The sequence below is a fragment of the Parasteatoda tepidariorum genome, chromosome X1 (assembly GCF_043381705.1).
Source record: "Parasteatoda tepidariorum isolate YZ-2023 chromosome X1, CAS_Ptep_4.0, whole genome shotgun sequence".
Classification (NCBI taxonomy): domain Eukaryota; kingdom Metazoa; phylum Arthropoda; class Arachnida; order Araneae; family Theridiidae; genus Parasteatoda; species Parasteatoda tepidariorum.
Window position 1 is genome coordinate 2069119 of NC_092214.1, and position 22143 is coordinate 2091261.

Below are 22143 nucleotides of genomic sequence, written 5' to 3' on the forward strand. Positions count from 1 at the left end.
TTACATATAATTTACTGCATTGCTTTGAATAGTAACTGTCAGTTCTCATATATCTATCGCAGTTTTGAAACATCCAGTAAATTTGTCACTTATCCGTTCAATTTGAAGTTGTAATTTTTTTAAAAAATAAAATTGAGGGATTTAGAATTTTAAAATTTAGCGATAAAGAAAATACGAGTAAAGTGTAATACCAGATTTAAAATCTCAACCTCTAAATTTCTAATCGTATAAAAATTTCAATTGAAACCAAGAGATCAAAATATAAGTTTTCTAATTGCTCATAAGTATGCTAATAATTTTCTCTCGCAATAATCTGTTCTCAAATTATATTTTAAAATAATTTAATTAAAATACTTTAAATAGGTTGTAACAAAACTGCATTTAAATAAACTTTAAAAAGAGCGGCTAACTTTGAAGCTAAAAAATTTAAGAATTTTGACCTAAATTTTACACAAAACAAGTAAAATTTTGAATATAACAGGATAAAAAGTTACGTTGTTGCATAAATCATACATATCTGATTATCTAACATTTTTAACAAAATATTTAACTTTGAGAGAATATTGAGTAACCTATTGATAGATAAAAAGGGGAGTGTCTTGAAATGAAGATCCTAGAAGGATAAAATACTCTTACTGATAGGAACTGCTCTAAATCCAGTCTTTAATGCGTGGTCGACAAATCCAGTCTTTAATGCGTGGTCGATAAATCCAGTCTTTAATGCGTGGTCGATAAATCCAGTCTGTAATGCGCGGTTCTAATTACTGTAGATGCAATTGCCGATTAACCTATAATGACACAGAAATATTTAGAATTTTAAATTTCACATAAATCTAAAAATATTCATTTACGGTAAAGCAAAATAACTAATTATTCAGACTTAAAATTTAACTAAAATTTCGCATTTAAAATATTCAATGTCATATACGACAAGTTTTTATACAAATTAATTTGCGCTTAACTTTAGAAATTAATACAAGATAAACGAAAACTTTACACAAGTGTAGTTTAACAATTTGTCGATTCAACTACTTGTTTGATCTGTTAAAATTTTTACTGATTTTTAACTTTTTTCATTCTTTTCATTTTTTACGCACAATCGCATTAATCAATGTGTGTTCGACAGTGAATACGCATTTATTTTTACGAGTATAAGTTCACTTGAAAATATCATTTATTTCAAATATTTTGTTTATGAGCGTTACTTATGTTATTGAATTAAAAATGAAGTTGGTTTGAAATGTTTAGGCCATTTATTTTAGAACATTTAAAAAGCAATGCTTACCAAACTTCATTAAATATCGTTTGGCATTCCGTGAGAAAACAGAATATGAATTTAATAAAATTCAGTGTGTGATCAAATGGTTAAAAATATTATAATTTCTAAGTAACGGCTTTTATTAACGCAGACATAATCAAACACTAGTTTTATTAAAACTGTAACTCATGGAACAAAAATTACAGTAAATTTTAGATAAATTTAGATCGCTTAATATTTCCTATCTAATTTTTAAAAATTAAAATATCACAATTTCTTTAAAAATTCAAAAATAGTAATTTTTTAATAAAAGAAAATTCTAAAACAATCCAAATTTTATTCTACACTACTAAAAATTCTATAGAGCTACAAAGATAAAACTTACCAAATATAGCTAAAGCTGCCGTAGCTAAAATTCCTAAAATTTAGAAGGTTAATTCGTAAGAGCGTATTGAGATGACAATACTCAGTTAGCTAAACTTTTGAATTAGAGCACGCTACGAGGTGGCTGGAGAACTTAAATAGATTTTCTTCCCATGGTCACAGTTATATTACTTGTGTTGGTCATTATTAGCGAAAGGTAATTCAGAAGCTATGCAGTCGTTCAGAATTCGAATCGTAACATAAAATTTTTTACAACAAACGTTGCTTGAGAATTTGGATATTTGCATTGAAGTTGCCATCAAAGTATTGTTCTTTTGCCAATTGTTCCGAAGTATAAAGAGAGCAAGTTCAATTTTCTTTTTTATTCTGATCTACTTATTTAAATTGTTCAACCTGTATTCCAATTTATAGAAGTAGCAAGAAGATGTACTCTCATTACTACTTTAATCCTACCATGAAAAGTAATTTTACAAGAATTAATAAACTGCCTAAAGTCATTCTTAATAACTTAGATTTATATAATGAAAAGTCGTATCGCATTAAAGTTTAACCGCAGAAAATTCTGGGACTGGAAAAGTCTGAAAGCTGAAGCCCCAAACTACAATAAAGATGATCACACGTTTATAATCCAAATTCACCCAATAAGTACAACGAATATTTATTAGTAGTACATGACTGTTTAATTATAAGACATAGAAACACAACATGACACTGCGGTGCAATTTTTTATATTTCAAAATAAAGTTTTTATGCAGATCACTCGGTTACTTGCATATTTGTAAGTGGTGGAATTGGGTTGAAACTTCGTGGCTCGATCCTGCGACCTTCTCCACCGTGATGCAGCAGGAACTAAGGCTCAAGATCAATTCGACAACTGTGAGCTTAGTACCAAAAAAGTGTAGTTTACGAAGGCGTCTGATTTGTCTTCGTATCATAAAAAAGGAAAATGCCCAGATGCTAAGACATCATTAGTATTGCTGTATTAAGAAGTTAATGAGATGTTTCAAGTCTTACTTATATTAAAATATTCGCTGGAATTTTTCATATATTCAAAGCAGAATTTTTTTTTTAGAATAACTATTTTATTAGCCATAGAATTTAGTGACTTTGCTGTTGGGTGACAAACTGAAATCGTTGGTAGATTTGCACCCCTGACTTGCTAAATCATTTCAACACTCAAAAACGGTAGGTAGGTATTTTATTTACGTCGACACTGGAGCTGCACGATAGGCTATTGGCGACGTTCTGGGAAACATCCCTGAGAATAAACCGAAGACATGCCTCGCAATTTTTATGCTCTGCAGAGGGGATGGCTTCCCTTCATTGGTAGCCCGACGACCTGCTCGTGAATTCGAGCACTTCACGATAGAACAATTTAACGAGGACCAGTACCGCACACCCCCGGCTTATCAATGTGGTCACCCACCGCAGTCAGTGATGCTTGACTTAGGTGTTCTACTGGTAGCCATGTCTTTGAAATCAGTAAACTGCGGGATCGCTAAAAAACGAAAATAGTGTACTTACAAGGACTAAATTAACTATAAAGGTTCTGCTTAAAACAGGTCAGAAGGATTATCAGCATAATCCAAAAATCGATTTTCGTCGGTATAAATAATAATGGACAGCTGACAAATGTTAAGTTGCCTAACCAATATTACTAACCTTATAACCTTATTGCTGAAAAACTTTGAGGAAAATAAGTCCTCAAATTCTAAAAATTATCAATTACCTTTTCTCCCGATCAGCGTCTTTTTATATTTAAAAGTTTCATGGTATCAAATCGCAATCTATCATCAAGTGTTTGTTGAAAACAGAAAAACAAATCGAGATAGCAAAAATACGGAATTCTTCCTAAAATCTAAATTAATGATCATATTTTTGTTGCTGCTGTTGTAGTTCATTTACGACACACTAGAGCTGCGCAATGGGCTATTGGCGACGGTCTGAGAAACATTCCCGAGGATGATCCAAAAACATGCCTTCAGTATTTTGATCCTTTACAGAGGGGATGATACCCCCGCTTCGATAGCCCGCCGACCTACACGTGAAATCTAGCACTTTACGGTAGAACAATTTAACGAGGACCAATATCGCACACCCTTTTGTCCTTACGCAGACTGATCCAAGTGGTCACCCACCCGCGCACTGACCGCAGCCGGTGATGCTTGACTTCCGTGATCTGCAGGGAACCGGGTCTTAACGATCAGTGCACCGTGGGCAGTTATTCTAAGAATATATATATATTTGCTTTGAAGAAATAAAGAATCACATCGAATATTTTAATTTAAGTAAGATTTGTAAGATTTCATTAACTTCTTAGTATAGCAATAAATCTAAATTATTAAGAATGACTTTAAGAAGTTTATTGTTTCTTGTAAAATTAGATTTGATGGTAGGATTAAAGCAACGCGCGTACACCCTCTTGCTACTTCTATAAAATGGAATACAAGTTGGCGCCTCCCTTGCCGAGCGTTATCTCCAATGAAATGTTGTGCAAAGCGTAGAGGTGGCGAGTTCGAATTCCACCGTAACCCTGGATGTATTCTTTGTTATGTCCTTCTCTAAATTGTTCTATCTCTTCTTCTACTTGACAAAGGTTTATTAGCCTAAATTGAGCAAATAAGCCTGCAAATGTATGTAATTCTAATTAAACAATAAAGGAATACAGGTTGAACAATTTAAAGAAGGAGATCAGAAAAAAAAAAAAAAGAAAATTGAACTTGCTTACTTCATACTTCGTAACATCTGGCAAAAGAACAATACTCTAATGGCAACTTCAATGCAAATGTCCAGATTCTCAAGCAGCGTTTGTAGTACAATTTTTTATGTTACGATTCGAATTCGAAATCACTGTGTCGCTTCTAAATTATCTTTTGCTTATAATGACCAACACAAGTAATAACCCTTCAAAGAATTAATTTAAAAATTTTGATTTCCATCAGATCCTCGGCAAGAAGCTTTAAATTTGACGGTGATATAAATTTATTATTTTCTTTCTTTAATTTACTTATTTAAGAAAAAGATTTTATATTCGTATTGATGTTTTTAATTACATTTAAGGAACATCAAAAATTTTTAAGTGCTTAGGGGGTCTTTGGATCTTAATTCGGCCCTGCTTCTACTATTAAATAAGCAAGTGGTAATGCTTAAATTTGAAATTGATTTGTCCTCAAAATAGATAATAACGTGTATCATTAATGTGGTTATAGCTTAACAAACTTTTCAGACTATTATGAAATGAAAAATAATAAATAATTACTAAAAGTTATTTTTTGCATGGAATTAAATTCGGATAAAAGAATTTTATAATTGTGTACAAAATTTTTTAAATTTCCTTAAAAATCTCTCGAGCTATGGCGAAATACGAAAAAATAAAATTGACATTTGGGAATCCAAACTTTGGAACAAAAGTTATGTTTATTCAGAGGAAGCATGTTTTTGTATCTGATTGCGTAACTTAAAATATAATATAATCTGCGCCAATTAATTAGCATATTTGAGGACACACATTCGAACTATTAAGATGGAGTCCTAGATCGTGAAGATCCGATTATTATATCAAAAGTTATTCGGGGTGGTCCTATTTTTTCTAACTGTACGTTAATGTTACCGATTTACGACATCTCACAGAGGAAATTTGACTAGGAAAAAAAAAGCTAATCATGTGGTCTATTCTTGTCCCCCATGTCCACAAAAGTCCCCTTTTACTTTAAATATAATGTTAATAATAAAATACCAATTTTATAAACCTCTTGATTGATTTTTTCAAGACAAACTATTATAAAAATGGAAATTATTTATTAGTTTCAAATCTAAAAATTTCAACTCGCGTTTTATGAAAATTGAAGGAAATTATAGACTTTTTTTATCGGCACATATAACCACATTTTAAAAAGTCACAGTTGAAAAAATATCCAGATATTTTTACATCGATTAAAAAAATAAAGTTGCCTTACTCCAATATGGACAAGGTCCTAAAAAATATAGTTGTATATTGTAACGAATTCATTCTTGAAAATTTAGCCGATTGAAACTTCTGATCAGACAGAATGACAAATAAATATATGTATTCATGACGCCATATAATCATATATGAGTAGTAGCACCCGTGATATAGAGGACGGCAGTGACGTCATAATGGAAAGTCAAGGAGTGCTTTTTTCTGCCCGGGTGGGTGGGGGAAAATATGTCGTAAACGGAAGTTGCTTATTTCTGCCAGCCTGCAAACCTGTTTTTAATATAGTTTCGTTTTTTGATATTATTTTCACTTATTACTTTTTTTGAGAGTAGAAACGCTTTTTAGCTTTAATCTGGAAATACGGCATTAACTGCCTACTTCTTTCCATTATCTTATTTCTGTCCTGTGGTTTCAATTTTAACTTCGTTTTCTTTATTATTGCTTCTTAAATATTTAGTTCATTACTTTTTGGTGGTGGCCAGACTTATTAATATTATTATACTTGTTTAGTGTTTGTAATAGTGTGCCATCTAGTGATTAAAATATTTACTATTTTTTCAAGGAAATTAGAAAATGTTTAAAAATTACATGTAAATAAATAATTGTTGATATTTAATTTGGGGGTCGAACTCACTACCTCAGAACAAAAATGCTTTCACAGGATACTAGTTTTTGGTTTCGTCCTGTGAATGCACAGAAATCAGAGGAAATAAATTTAATCATTTTAAGAAATACTGTGTGTATTCTAATAGCGCCATCTATACTTAAATGTTAGAAAGAGAATATATTAATAACTCGTCATTTCAGTTATTTTTTAACATAAATATAGTTAATATAAATGACTGTAATTATTATTCACCTAATCAATATTGATTAATATATTTTAAATAAATTGATTCAATAATAAAATAAAAATTGTATTTATCAAGTATGTCTACCGTAAATATTAAAAGTATTAGAATTAAAGGTATATTAATTTTTAATCGATGAATATTATCTTATAAGATTAGATATTTATCAATTGTAGATTTTATTTTATCACCGTCGTTCGGATTTACGGCTATCAATGTAGTCTTGTCACTTTTGAACCCAGAAGACAAGGGAACTCCTAGATCTTGAGACAATATATGTCTTTGAAGAGGACTTTGTGAGTGCCCACGTTATATGAAGAGGAAAATCACGAAAACCTCCTACGAAAACCACTACGACAAGTAGGGGACTTAGTTTCGTTAAATGCTTCATCATTTTGAAAAATACTGACATAAATAGTAGACACGAGTATTCGTTTTTCATGTGAGAATTCGTATAGTATAATGTCATTTGCTTTAAATGAAGAAAACTATTACATAATTAATTAATATATGAATTAATTTATCTAATACGTAATTTATAGCGTAATTAATCAATCAATGATTTAATTGATCTATTACGCAATCACACTAATGAGGAAAAAATGAATATGATATTAGCAATGAATGGTTGTTAGTTGAAAACTGGACAGATGCCTTTGGTTGCACCTAATTTTTAGTTTTGCTATTTTGCACGCGTTCTAATATCTATATTAGAACACGTATTAATATAGATATTTAAGAAATATAAATTTTATTAATTTTATATTTATTTTTATGAAAAAGATTATTATCTAATTTTGAAACAAATATATAACAATATATCTACTGTGTTTATTCAATCATATTTTTATTAAAATAAATACATTAATAAACTAGCTTCATATTTAAACTTATAATTTTATCAACTAATATAATTTAATTATTGTATTAAAATACAAAAGTACTTATTTTTTAATCTCATGAAAAAATATTTGAATTAATTTAATTTTCTATTAGAAAATGAATAACGACATATTTACATCATATTATCAATTATTAAATTTCCTTAAAATTACAAATGGATTAATTTAAATCTAAGAAACATATAAAGGGAATTTTTGCCGCTATAAATTCATTTATATTCAAAACATATTCATTTTATTATTATTTAATATTATAATAATGCAAATAACTTACTTTATTTTCAAATTAAGAGTTAAATGAAAAATTATCCGTAGACTTTAACGGATACTGATTACAGAACTTGGGAGTGCCATGATATCTATTTCTCACAAAATTTTACAACAATAATTTCTGTCCGGGACGTTTGCGGTTTATCCACGCTTTATCAATAGTTGTTTATGATAGTTTACAATAGCTAGTAAAATGAGATAATTTTATTTCATTATTGACTTTCAAAACCCTATTTTCAATATGGTTAAATTTCATAATATTTTTGAAAATTTAAAAAAATGTGTTTCCATTAGAAGATTTTAACGTAATTAAAAGCTTTAATTATAATGAATCTCTTGGTAGAACCATTTTTAATAGTAATGATACTAGCGAAAATTTAGGGAAAATTAATCTATCCGATTATGAATGTCACTGTGAAGAAGAGAAATATTTTGAAAAACATATTATTACTGGTAATTTAAATATCATAGACAACTTAGAACTTAGGGATTTAATGTAAAAGGTACAAAATTTAGACTCATTTAATATGTATCAATTATAAAAATTCCAAAATACTTTCTTAATGATTTCAATAATTTTTGTTTAAAGGTATCAAATAGGTTATCTTTACCTTTAGGTATGGTAATAAAATAGAAATGGGCTGTTTATTACTATTATTATTTTAAAACTTTGTTTTCAATAATAACGAAAATTTAAATAACAGTAACAATTCAACAATTTTTTCTAAAATTGATCGAGCAATTAATCAACTGCAAAAAATTTTTGTAATCACCCCCATAGACAAAGCTAATAATAATTATGCAATCTTCTGTAAAAATTTCTATGTTGAACTTTTAAATAAGGAGTTAAAAATAGTAAAAATTTTAAACTTAGTAATCTAAATAATACTTTTATCAAGAAATTTTTTAGCATTATATAAGAGGTTGAAAATTAAAATTAGCCATATATAATTTTCTTACTTAATTATTAGTCCTAAATTTCATAAAAGTCACCTTTTTCTCTAACTACTTAAATAAAAGTGTCAACAATGTTATTAAAGAAGATTTTTTTTTTTTTGGGATTATCACTAATAATCAATAGATTTTAGAATTTCTTAAACGAAATAAAATTAATTCTATTAATGCTTTTGATTTCCAGGATCTTTTCAATAGCATTCCCCTTTCTAAACTAAAAGATTTTCTTTTGAGTTGTTACTACGATTTTAAAAATATTCTTAATTGCGATTTTGATTATTGGGAAATTCTAGTAAGTATTTTTTTTTTTTTTATAATTGTCTTTAGTGTGGAAAACATAATTTTATTCTAATTGATAGAATACTTCAAGGATCTAATTTTTCCTCTCTCTTAGGTAACTTATTTTTACATTATTATGGAGAAAAAAATTACACTCTTAATATTAAATTAATTTTAATATTTATTGATGATTTAATCATCTTTAATTTTCAAGATTATACAATTTTGTTAAATAATATTTACCCAAGAGAATTAATCTTTCCTCGTAATCATGATGATAATATTAATTTTAATTTTTCCGAATTGAGTATTGAAAAAGAAGAAAATATCTGCTTTGTTGATTTATGTGATAAAAGGAATGATTTTAATTTTAATATAAATAAACTAATTATTTGGAATTCCATTGTTTCGAAAAACCTTTATTTAAATACTATTTTTAATCAAATCAAATGAATTAAAAAAAATATGTAATAATGTTTATTAATCCAAAACACAAATAGACAAATTCTTTAAATTTAATTTTAAAAAAATGGATCCCCAACTTATGTAATTAAGTTCTGTAGAAAATCATTGAGTTAATTGTATACTATTATTAATAAATTCGCTAAAAACTTCTTCGTTAATCTATATTTTCACCATGTACAAATCCAATTTGGGCTAATCCGTGGCTATAAATCTGTGCAAAACGGGCAAATCATGTTTATTTCTCTCTCTTTTTTTTAAATAAATGTTACTTTTCTAAAATCATTAAAATTGTATAATTAAATATCAACCTTATTAATTATAAACTTTACATTATCTAGATAATATTATAACCTTACGAGCATCCATTTTGCACTTGAAACCGGTTTGCACTTGTTTACGTTCGTGTATCAATTGATTAAATTAGACGATATATAATATAAATTCGATAGATATATTACATAAATATAGAATATTTATGATATCAGGTATTATATTAGTATACAATAATAATTAAACCAAACTATTAGATGCACTGTAGTGTTTTAATAATTGCATGTTTTGCACGAATTTATATGCAATACTTTTATATTTAAACAAACATGTAATGGTTTTTAATTCAGGAGATTTATCATATACGTCCTATTTGTATTTATTTTTAACGTATTGCATTACAATTTTAATCAACTGATACACGAACATAAACAAGCCGGTTACTAACCGCTAGGCCGCGTAAAAACAATAAGGCTGTATAGTATCGCCTGGTAATTAAGATTTAACATAACATCTTATAGTGCGTCTAATAATTTGGCCAGGGACTATATATATATATATATATGAGGTCTCTAATATGCATACTTGACTTAATTCTCTAATATGTGTGCTTTGAAAATTGTTAAATAGTAAATTGATCTAATCTAATTAATAAAGCTNTATATATATATATATATATATATATATATGTATGTATATGTATATATATATTTATATATATATTTATATATATATGGCCCTCTAGCTCCACCCCTTAATATTAACCTATGGTATTCAAACTCCGTCAGTTATCATATTATAACATATTATTCTACCATGTCAAAAGAAATAATTATAAACTAATTAGGCTCCCATAATGTTGCACAATATTTAAGTATGTATATATTTATATTTCTAATTGTTTATAATAGCTTTAAAAGCTTATATACTGTGTGTGTATATATATATGCCCCCAAAGTGTCATTGATATGTATGAGAAATCACATGACCTAAACACTTCTAAGGTCTTATAATTATCGAATCGTCTTATAAAGTATAATAGTTATGAATTATTTCTTGAGAAATATTAAAAAATTTCTTAGTATATTTCCATTATTTTGTCCAACTCATGTGTATTTTACAAACTCCTCTTTGCAATCGAATTTATCAGCATATCTTAAGAATTTCTCTCGATATTATAAAGTATCGAAAGGTATTCAATTCTTCATTTATATTAAACATAGTATCATACTTATAGAAATGATTAACTTTGAAAAAGCCTTTTTTTTTTTTTTTAAGCTTTCTTTAACTATCACTTTTTCCTTCTTTTTTACAATGAGGATAATAATTGATTAAATATTGTAGTTTCGAAGTGAAAAAACTTCCACCTTTTATGCACTTATTTTATTTTCATGAGCATCATCATACGGTATTTTCAAAGTTAGCATCATATTTTTCACGTTTTATGAAAGATTCTAACATCACACTTTTCATCGAGTGAACCAATTAAGTGTAATATAACCTGGCTGTTGTAAACAAATAAATACTTTCAAGATTTTTTTTTGTTCTACACTGGTGTGCGAAAATTGAGGATGAAAATAAATTTGAACAGCAGTTTGGAAAATCGATAAAAATCATACCATAGTATACTCAAAATGTAAGAATATGGAAAAGTATACAACTTTCAAAAAATGTAATCCACAGGAACAATAAGGAACTTTATTGGCTTCAAACACAATTGTACAAATGACCAAAACGTCAATGTAAACGGGACTGGCAAGAAAATTCTAGCATTTTGTACAGGATATGTTCACTTTTGACTGCTATGCAAGATGGACATCGTCTGTCCATGCTCAGAACCAGATTGTTAAGAAGCTCTTAAGGAATTGCTGCCCATTACAATGCTAATCACAGCTGCGGAATTGTTGCTGGCGGGTTGGGACGTGCTGCCAAGAGTCTCCCTAGAGTGTCACACACGTGTTCAATTGGATTAAAATCCGGGGACTTTACTGGCTTTTCCATGCGTACAATATTTTCACTCTCCAACAGTTTTGTGATAGCCACTGTAAGCTGTGGTGTAGCATTATCGTCCATGAAGATAAGCTTACATCACCTGTATAAAGATGCACATGAGGAAGGAGAACCTAGAATCAATAATGGGTTTCAGTAACTGAACCATCTTGGAAGATGTGTAGATCAGTACGGTTACCAAGCATGATAACGCCCCAGACAAGAAATCTTCCAAATCAGTCTCTTTCGATGATGTTAGAAGGGTTATTGCGTGCTCCTCGTTCCCTCTAGATGTGTATGCGTCCAGGATTACTGGTCAGACAAAATCTGCTCTCATCCGTAAAGAGTACTCGACCCCATTGCGCACCTGTCCAGTTGTTGCGTTCTCGGCACCTCATTAAACAGCGTCTCCGATGAACTGGCGTTTATGAAACACACCGTACTGGCTGTCGTGTAAATAGATCACGCTTGTTCCGTCTCCTGGCCACGATAAAACACGATATCGGATGTCCTGTACTTTGCTGTGTGTGCCTAGCAATTTCTCCTGCTATCGGCAGTCCGTTCGTTCTAACCTGTAAGACTGTAGAACTATATACCAGTCGTCCGTTGCTATGGTTGTGCGAGAACGACCTCTACTAAACCTCCAGACAGCTGTCACTGTCTTCTGAAATGTGTTCGAAGCTTGTGAAACGATTTTGTGGGCTATTTCGAACTACGCAGCCGCGCTGGTCACACTTATACCTTCTTCCAACTTCCATATGATTCGATTTCGCGTAAACTCCAGTTGCCGTCTTCTGTGTTGTCTGTTGGCCGTATCACACCGTGACAACAGATTCGCATCGTTTAAACTGATGTAACCAATACCATTCACATAAATACTGAGCGTCTACTGCCAGCTCGTTTTATTTCCTTATGACTCGCTCCCCGGTACGTCATGGTGCATATATGCAAATTTTCTACTTTACCTTACAGTAGATCCTACTCAATAACCATTCCTACGATGTAACTGAATGTTTTGTTATGCTAGTTTTTCTATTTCGTCTTTAATTTTTGCTCACCAGTTTATATCACTGACTATAATGAACACTTGAGTGGCACACCAAAAATAAAATATTTCGTGTGAGGTAACAGGTTTTTAGAGGGATAAAAAGAAATCTTAGAGGGGGGGGGGGCAGCATTGTTCTGGAAGCAATTAATTACTAATCCAAAATCTAATAGAAGTAAGCCTTTATTTCCCACATTTCTTTTAAAAATAATTGTGACGTGGAGGAATGACATCAAAAGTTTGCCACGATCAAAAAAACAAAAAAAAAGATCAAGAAAATGATAATCAAAAATTACAAAAAGGAGGTATTTCATATAATTAGTTGAATTAGATATGCAAACAAATTTCTATGTCTCCCACACGAGTACTTTGGATGTAATGGCATTTTTTTTATCGCAACGAATTATTTTATTAAGATAAGCTAAAGGAGAAATAATGCGTAGTTGATAGTCATGTCTTGTGATGATAATTTTATTGAATCACTATTCAATTTGAAAACAATGGTTTTAATGCTTTTCAACGAATTTAGCGATAAAATTCTTTTTTTAAATAACTCAAGATATGTTTTAGTTTTTAATTTTTAATTCTGGATTCAATTTTATTTTTTCTATGTTAAATGTTTTTATTTATTAACTTCAAAATTGTACTTTTTTACATTTACAAATAAATGGATGTTACTATTTTAATTGCTTATGAGTTTCAAAGTTATAAACTCAATCAATGAAGAATACTTAATTTCGAGGATAAGTGAAAATACAGTTATGGATCTGTCTTATATTTTTTCATTCATAACTAGAGCAATTTTCATTAATTTACGCAGAAATTTAATTACTTTTTGTTCCACTTGTTAGTTTTATACTACTGTGAAAATAGAAAAAGCAACATAAACAACAAAAAATTAAAATTATGTTTGACATTTATGTATGATAAATTACAAATTAAAAAAAAAATTTTTTTCAAAAATAATTCTTTTTTAATTAGTTTTCTGAAATTCTATTTCAGCGTTGATAGTAAGGAAAAGAAAATATTTGTCAAGTCGCTTTACTCAAAATCTATCGGGAAGCCATTTTTTTCCATTTCTTTTTTATTTCAATTGCACAGCAGTACTGAAAATCTTTCTATTCAGGTTTTGTAGCTACCGAAAACAGCGGCTTTGTACAATTTTGTATGTGATATTTTATTTCCGAACTATCGTAATGATTATTAAATTGTATCTGCTAACTAGTTTTTCAACATAAAAAATATTTTCTGCGTTTTCTATCAGTCTGAAAAAAGTTATAATTGAGTGCCTGTTTCATGGAAATGTTAAAAAAAAAAAAAAGGTTATTGATTTCGCAATTTTATAACTGATTAACTGACTTAGAAGTTTTAACACTTTTTTAAAGCAAATATATATTGTTTAGTTTATAAATTTTTTTTTAACTGACATATTAAATGTCCTATTCTAGAAAAACTCTGAATTCATTGTAACACATTATTGGGTTGCTTGTTTGCTTAATCTATAATTTTCTTGATTACAAGAAATACGAAGAAATACAAAATCGGAATCAAATTTATTCTGTTTAAAAATTATTCTTAATCAGAAATTCTGTCTTAATAATTCTGTCCAAAATAGTTTTAATTATCACGTAAACTATTCTAATCATATAAATTAGTAGGGTACATACCATGTGGTTGGTTCTAACTTTAACTTCATAGTTAAACTTTTTGATAAAAATGTAAAATAAATAAATAGATAAAATAAATAAATAAATTATTTATACTTTTTAAACTTTTATTTGACCTGGGTAAGGCATTGAACCCATGTCCAAGAGGTAGTAACTTCGATTTCCTTCGGCCGGATTCCCCTGTTGTAAATTGTAGTTGGTGCACGTTAAATCTGTCAAGTCACGTTAAGTCCTCCAAGTTCCCATAACAACTCTTACCTCTAGGGGTACTGAATTGGAGATAGATCGTTCTCTGGTTCAGGTCAAAATTTTGATCTGTACATGAATGACTGATTTTTGCTGGTTTTATCAAGGGGTATTAGAACATCAAACTTTTACTTATCAGCATTTTGCAGTATTTATTTTAGATTTTTGTTCGTAAATCATCAACTAACATAAGCCAAACATTGAATTCTTAATGTTGACTTAAGTTACACCTCATTGTAATTAAGTCACCATATTTTATTATTATTTATTTACTTATTTTATGAACAAACATAGTTTAGAATGCTTTCATACTTGCAAATATAGAGTGTAACTGTTGACACAAGTTACATAATCTCAAAATTAGACGCTTTGACTAATTCTTGAAAAAAAAGGTAATATGGAATTGATACTTATTATCTTTTCAGATTTTAAAATAGCTTACGATTGTATTAAAACGAATAAGCTTTCTAGCAATGTTTGAAATCCTGTCTAAATTTATTAATCTTATCGGAATAATGTTACGAAGAGTTAGTTCAAGCTCATGAATCGGAAGTTTTCTAAACAGAGACTATCGTGCATTTTAATTGCCCTTGAAAAGAAGGATTAACATTAATGGCGCCATTTTCAGAGATCTTTTGCAATTAGCAGCACGTGCAGACTATATACAAAACAAAGAACATTAAAAAAATTTATTATTTTAAAGAAATCTGTCAAGGATTTGGCAATGAGCGAGGAAAAACGAAATTTATGGTAGTAAAACCTCTCTGAATTCGTACTTTTGAAGGGTCACACAGTTTAAGTATCTGGGCACATTCATTACTAGAGCTAATGATGTTTAAAACTGTGGTTAGGAGATTATTTTTGACGGCAAATTTATCTTATTTTGGTCTAAGGAACCAATTGAAGTTAAAATTCATCGCTATGAGTACTAAAATAAATTTGAATGAAAGCTTGATTTATGTGATTTTGGATACATTATCGAGCAAATTAATTTACTTTCATGCATGCAAAATTTTTGAAAATTGGTAAAAAAATCAAGATAACCATTCAACAACTGCAATTTCCAAAAAAAATATGTTTAAAATCGGAGGAAGAGGGAATATGCCATATATTGTTGTAATTTGCATCAAATCATACCTAACTTAGGAAGAAGAAAAAACAAAAAAACATTGAACTAAAATAAATACGTAACTAAATAACCAGCCACATTTTCAACTCAGACTTAAGCATTTGAATAAATATTATATGTAATGTGAGTAACAAACTGATTTGGAGCAATGAATTTGTTTTAGGTAAGTTGCTAAAATAGTTAAACATCATTTTCAATTTTCTTACCATTTGTCTAGAAACGTATTTTATAATTCTATATGATTTCAAAAAATATTAAGGATATTTTACAAAATAAAAGTTCTTTTTTTAGTCATTTATCATTATTATCTTGTTTGTATTTCTTATTCTTTCAGTGATTTGGAAATGATTTAACTGCAATTTATAATTAAACCGTATGTATATGTATGGATAGAGATTTAGAAATCAATATTATATGATATAATTGGATTATGCTTCAAAGTAATGCGTCATTGAAATGACGCCTAAAGAAGTAGTTTGTGATTAGTTTATTTTTGCTGACAAAGAGAATGAAAAATGCTTGAGTAAGAGAAATGTATTCCCCTTTGAATCAAAGATTTGAAAGAGATTTAGAATCTAGTATAGTGTCTTTTTTTAATTTAACATCTTTTTAATTTAATATCTAACTAATTTAGTATCTTTGAAATTTAGAAATCAATACTATATGATATAATTGGATTTCTTTAATGAAAGAAGATATCTTTAGGAGGAAAACCTTTCATTATAGCCATACCTAGTATAAAAACAGTCAAATCCATTTACATATCTTGTAAACACAGCTTTTCAAAATCGATGTGAGTAATTCATAAGATGAATTCATAAAAGTGAATAAATTTTTCATGATTAATGTGTACAAAATTTGTTTAAAAATTGCTTTTGTCAAAATTGCTTTCTGTTAAACCTTCGAAAATTTTTATTTCGCTTTTGAAAGGCAACATTTATAATTTTTAATAAATTTTCAACTATAAACTAGTTTAAGTTAGTATATTTCAATTATTCATTTTATGCGATAAATAAATGGGTTAATTGGAGAGAAAAACATGATTTAATTTAAGTATGAACGGATACGTCTGGTTTTACTTGATTTTATTTAGTTTGTTGTTATTAGCGAGCATTTTTATATATAATTTCTCTTTTAGAAAGCATAGCAAAGAAATTGTTCATCATCAAAATTTTTATCTAACAAGATAATTTTTTTTATAATAACACAAATCCTTCAAAAATGCTTACCATAAACAAAAAGATTGTTTCCCAAAATATTACATTACCTTCTATTGATTATAAAAATACAATACAGAATATACAAAAATAAAAAAGTTTATTATTTCTGTAATTACTCAAATTAATGTTATGAACTCAGATTTTTCCGAAGATATCATGCTAAGGCATTCTAACAAAATACTTTAATAATAATTGGTATAAAATTTGTTAATACCGTTGAACCTCATTAACGCGAAACAGCTTAACATGAAATAACGCTTTACATAAAACACATGTTTGGTCCCGCAATCAATTATTGTTGTATTTTACATGTTTAACATGGAATTTCCTAACTGATTATCGCTTAACATGAAACGAAACTGGATACAGCACAGATAATAGGTATAGTATAATACGGTATAATATGTTATAAATAATTAGGTATAGTATGTTATAATTATAATACCTGACCGAGTTATTGTAATGAATGATGAATAAAATCCATTCATTTTGAGGAATGCTATTTCTATTTTCTTTCGCTGTTAGAAGTAGCAGATGGGTAAATGAAATAGTTAAAACAAAATAGTTTAATAAAGTAGTTAAAGCTTATTTTAATTTGATAGTTCTTAATAGAATTGTTTGCATATATTAATGTAGTACATAACATGTATTAATAGTACGAAATAAATTGTTTTCATGATGTATAGGATAAAACAAAATTCGGTTAACATGAAATAATTATGATAGTCCTGCCGATTTCACGTTAACGAGGTTTGACTGTACTAGTTTAATAGGCGATTTTCACAACTACATGTATTTTTATCTAAATGTCAGATCGACATGAAATATATTCTGATTCTTTAGCAAACCCAAAGTATTTGTTTTCTAAAAAAATTTAAACTTCACAATGTAGAATATTGGCAAATGACGTGTAAACATGTAAATCATTTTAAAGTAATTAATGTTTTTCACGTAGCTGATGTTTTAGTCTTCAGTCTCATATAAAGAATCATATTAATTTTGAAAATTGAACTCAGCCTATTCAATTTATTTTTAACAATTTTGTTTCATCGAATTATTGATCTATTTTATTTTAAAGGAAACAATTATACAATATATAGAAAAACTTTAGTTTAAAATATTTTTAGTATGTCATCCTGTGTTATGTGATTTATTTTCAGACCAATATTTCACCTTAAGATTCTTTATTAAAAATCTATAAAAAAAAGAATATGTTTATTTTTCAAAGAATTTTACATTTAGTACTTACAAAGCACATTTATAATAAAAATTATGTACACATACTTCATTAAACGGGTATCAAAAATTTGTATATTTATATTAAGTAGTAAAATGGTATCTATAAACATATAAATTATCTATAAACATATTAAAGACATATAGAATTAAACCTGAACTTACTCAGTTAAGTCTATATTTTAAGTTAGCAATTTGAATGTTATTGTTTTATTTTTTCTTGGATAATAAATGTATTTACTACCATTTCTTGCATTTTTAATGATCAATTTTGAATATTTTTAATGCAAAATTTACAAGAAAATACGATAAAGTAAATAAAAAAGAATCAATAAAGTATTGTAGAATTAGAATTGTCTAGAACTAAACAATAAATTTCTCAATCAATCAATTCAATCAGCCAATTTATGGTAAATAAAATGGTAAATAAATTAAATAATAATATGATGAAATGGTGAAGATCAATATATATATATATATATTACTTTATCGATNATATATATATATGTATGGTGATCAATAATATGGTGAATAAATTTGATAACCAAGTTCAATAATACTATTCGTTTTTAAAATGGTACTAAATCTGGAAATCATTTTTGATTTTTAAAAAATATTGATCAAAATAATTTTCATCAATGACACAAATAAATTTCTTGAAACGTAGATAATATTTCATAAAAATCTGTTATACAAATTGGGTGTTTTGATTTGAAAAGTAGTTTAAAATACTTAATTAAGCCACAATAAAATAATTTAACAGTTCAAAGCAAGTATGAAGAACAGTTCATAGAAAATAATTAAAAAAATCACAAAACTATAGAAACAACTAAGTAAAAACAATAACAGAATAAATAAAATCGTTCACAAAGAACACATAAAAGAAATGATTATGAATGTATGAGTATGTTTTTGCCATTTACGAACTATTGTATGGTTTTAAATGAAAAAATACTGTACAAGAATAAATACTTACATAGTAAATGAATATTTAAAAATCCTTAGTTCTTTACAAGCTAAAGATAAAATTAAAATAGGAATTCTAATTGTAATTTTGAAAAGCAAAATTTTCAAAAAACAGAAATTAAAACTTTATAGAGAGCACTCCTAGAAAATAAATTATTTAAATACTGTTCACTCTATTGTTTCATAAGAATTTTTATCACTTTTAAAACATCTAAGGCCGTAACATTCTTTAGCTTCTCTTAGAGCTGTTCGCAGGAGGGATAATAGAGCACACAAGTCTGCAAACATCATCATATAGAAAACATAGGCCCATGATGTTTCAGACACTAAGCCAGCAAGCAATGGGCCAAGTGCGGCACCCACTGATCCTGTACCATCTATAATAGCTGTAACTGTCGATAAAGCTTTGGAGTTGCTTTTAATACTTTTGTGAGTTCCTAACTCTGTAGCGACAGCTGTAGTAATTAGTGCATAAGGTCCATTCACTAATGCACCACAAATCACTTGTAAAATAATGTTAGTGACTTTATTTACACTTCCATAAGCTTGAAAAATAAAGAGTGAAGGAACAGCTAGCCCAAGAAATCCTACACAAGTTAATGCACTGGCACCCGTGTGATCTGAAATTATACCAGCAATGACGCCACCAAGAATGCCACCAACATCAAAAGCTATGGACATGAAGGCAGATGCTTGCGATCCTGCACCAGTTGCAGCATCCAGGTATCTCGGCAACCAAAATAGAAAAGTATAGCTTACTAATTTTGAAAAGAATAAGCTCAAAGAGAATTCAATGACCCCTGGAATTTTGACTGCTTCCCAAAAAGTGATAGCTTTTTTGTTTCTATGTCGGTTTTGTTCATCCTGTCCCAAAGATGCTTCATTTACCTCAATACTCATGCTCTCTGATCTCATAGAAGATTCAGGCTTAAGAAGTGGATTTTGTGTGGGGTCTCCTTGTTTGCTAGTTTCATGATGACTTGCGCAGTCTACCACCTCTGGATGTGGTACAAGGAACAAAAACATTACAAATCCACAGAATCCAACAATAGCTGATGGTACAATGAATGATAATCCCCAGTTGTAAGCTACAAAATGGCCGGCAACAAATGCTCCTAGAATGTTGCCTACGTATAAATGAGCATTCCAGATTCCAAATATAAGTCCCCTTCTTGCTTTACCAAACCAATTGCCGACGCAAGAAACTACTCCTGGCCAACCTGTGCATTGTACAGCGCCTCCAAGTATTTGAACAATTACGAAGAAAGCGAAGCTGTGAATGTTTAAATAGAATGCCAAACCAAATAAGTAAGTAAAAATTCCACTAAAAAGCATTCCGAGAGCTAAATAATATCGTAAATCAATTCTTTCCGCTAACATTCCACTTACAAACATGCATACTGCATATGCAAAAACATAAACAGCATCAAGAACTCCTAAAAGTCTGTTAGCATTACTTTGATCAAAAGGAGCCCAATCACACCAATTATCTCTAGTATTATTATTAATAATCACTCCTGGAGGTGGTGTCAGACGAGAGCAGTCTTGATTCAGGGAATTTTTGACAATTGCAAGAGGCCGTCTTGACATATGATAAGCGGTATAAGCTATGAAAGTCAGACATAAGACACTTGTTTGATAGACTTTACGTCGATATTTACCAAGGGTGAAGAATCTTTGCAAAAACACCACTCCAACTGGCCTTCCTCTAGATATTCTCTTTTTCATTATAGCAGCTGAATACTGAAAGAAGTAATGACTAGATTGTATTCCAGGTGAAAGAGGACATTTTATTTATCATTCCTATCTTATCTTAAGTTCAAACTCCATTGTGAAGTCACTTATCGAGTTGTTATCAATTTCAAAAGCCAATCCTTCTTTATTTCATTACTAACTAGTTTAAAAGTGTTTGGATATGCAAAATCTTGGCTTTTTTCAAATTCAATAAAAGTTTCATGACTAAAATTTTTGGGAAAATTTAATTATTGAAATAATGGGTATGATTTTGAGCTCAATTTAATTATATATATATATATATATATTGAATTTTCAATTATAAAAAATAAAATTTAAATCTAACTCTATTAAATCATAAATTTCATTTTAAATTTTAAAGAAATTATTTTTTTAATTTTTGACTTAATGGTTTATTTACTAACTTCTAATTTAACTTATAAATGGCTTTTTTTTAAAAATAGTTTAAATAATGTAGAGTTTAAAAGTAGAAGAATAATTTTATGTATTTAATGTTTAAAATTATGAATATAAAGTGTACGTTATTAAGAATGTCTTTAATTTAAAAAAAAAATACTTACAATACTAATATGGAAAATTTAAAAAATACAAATATTTACAAATACACATTGTATAAGCTTAATATTGAATATACTTACATTATTCTGCATAGATAATTATGTTTTTTGAATTTCTTCAAAATTTTTAAATATTTAGATGCAAAGGTCAATATTGCTAATAATCAAAGGTCTTACAATGCAAATATGTTACAAAATGAATTGTGTTTTTTAACAGCAATATTGTACACTAGTAAATAATACTGAACATTTTGTACATTAGCATTGAGCAATAAGCTAAAAATAAATCTGGGTATTATGAATCAGTCAGTAATAAAACAAATAATGTCAATATTCTCCTAAAAATGTCTTTTATTATTCCAAATAGAAATCTGCACATCCTCTTAGTTGAGTTTGAGAATAAAGAGAAGACCATGTAATGCAACTTAATATTTTATTTAGATTTTTTAAAAATTTACTAATGTTTTGTTGATTTATTATTTATATAGTTTAGTTTGTTATGAAAACTGATTTTTTCAATAATTTTTAAAATATAATAAAAATATTTCCGTAATTTATTCGAGTTAGTATGAACTAATATAGGTCCCGCCAATTTTCTCCAATTATTTATAATTTGATTATTTGAATTGAATTCTTATGTAATTGATGATTGATAAGTTAATTATTTGAAATGAAGATTTTCTGAATTGCTTCATGAAGTTATATTGTCAAATAGTTATTCTCAGGTTTGATCTCATACCTT

The 22143-nt window shown here is 28.4% G+C and overlaps 1 protein-coding gene across 1 annotated transcript; it reads right to left on the minus strand.

Moving 5' to 3' along the window:
• Positions 1-18775: 18775 nt before the first annotated feature.
• LOC107455200 (glucose-6-phosphate exchanger SLC37A2) lies at positions 18776-20867 on the minus strand. Its single transcript, XM_016072697.4, has one exon. The coding sequence runs from the start codon at positions 20815-20817 to the stop codon at positions 19258-19260; it is 1560 nt and encodes a 519-aa protein (XP_015928183.1). The 5' UTR covers positions 20818-20867; the 3' UTR covers positions 18776-19257.
• Between the last annotated feature and the right edge of the window lie 1276 nt (positions 20868-22143).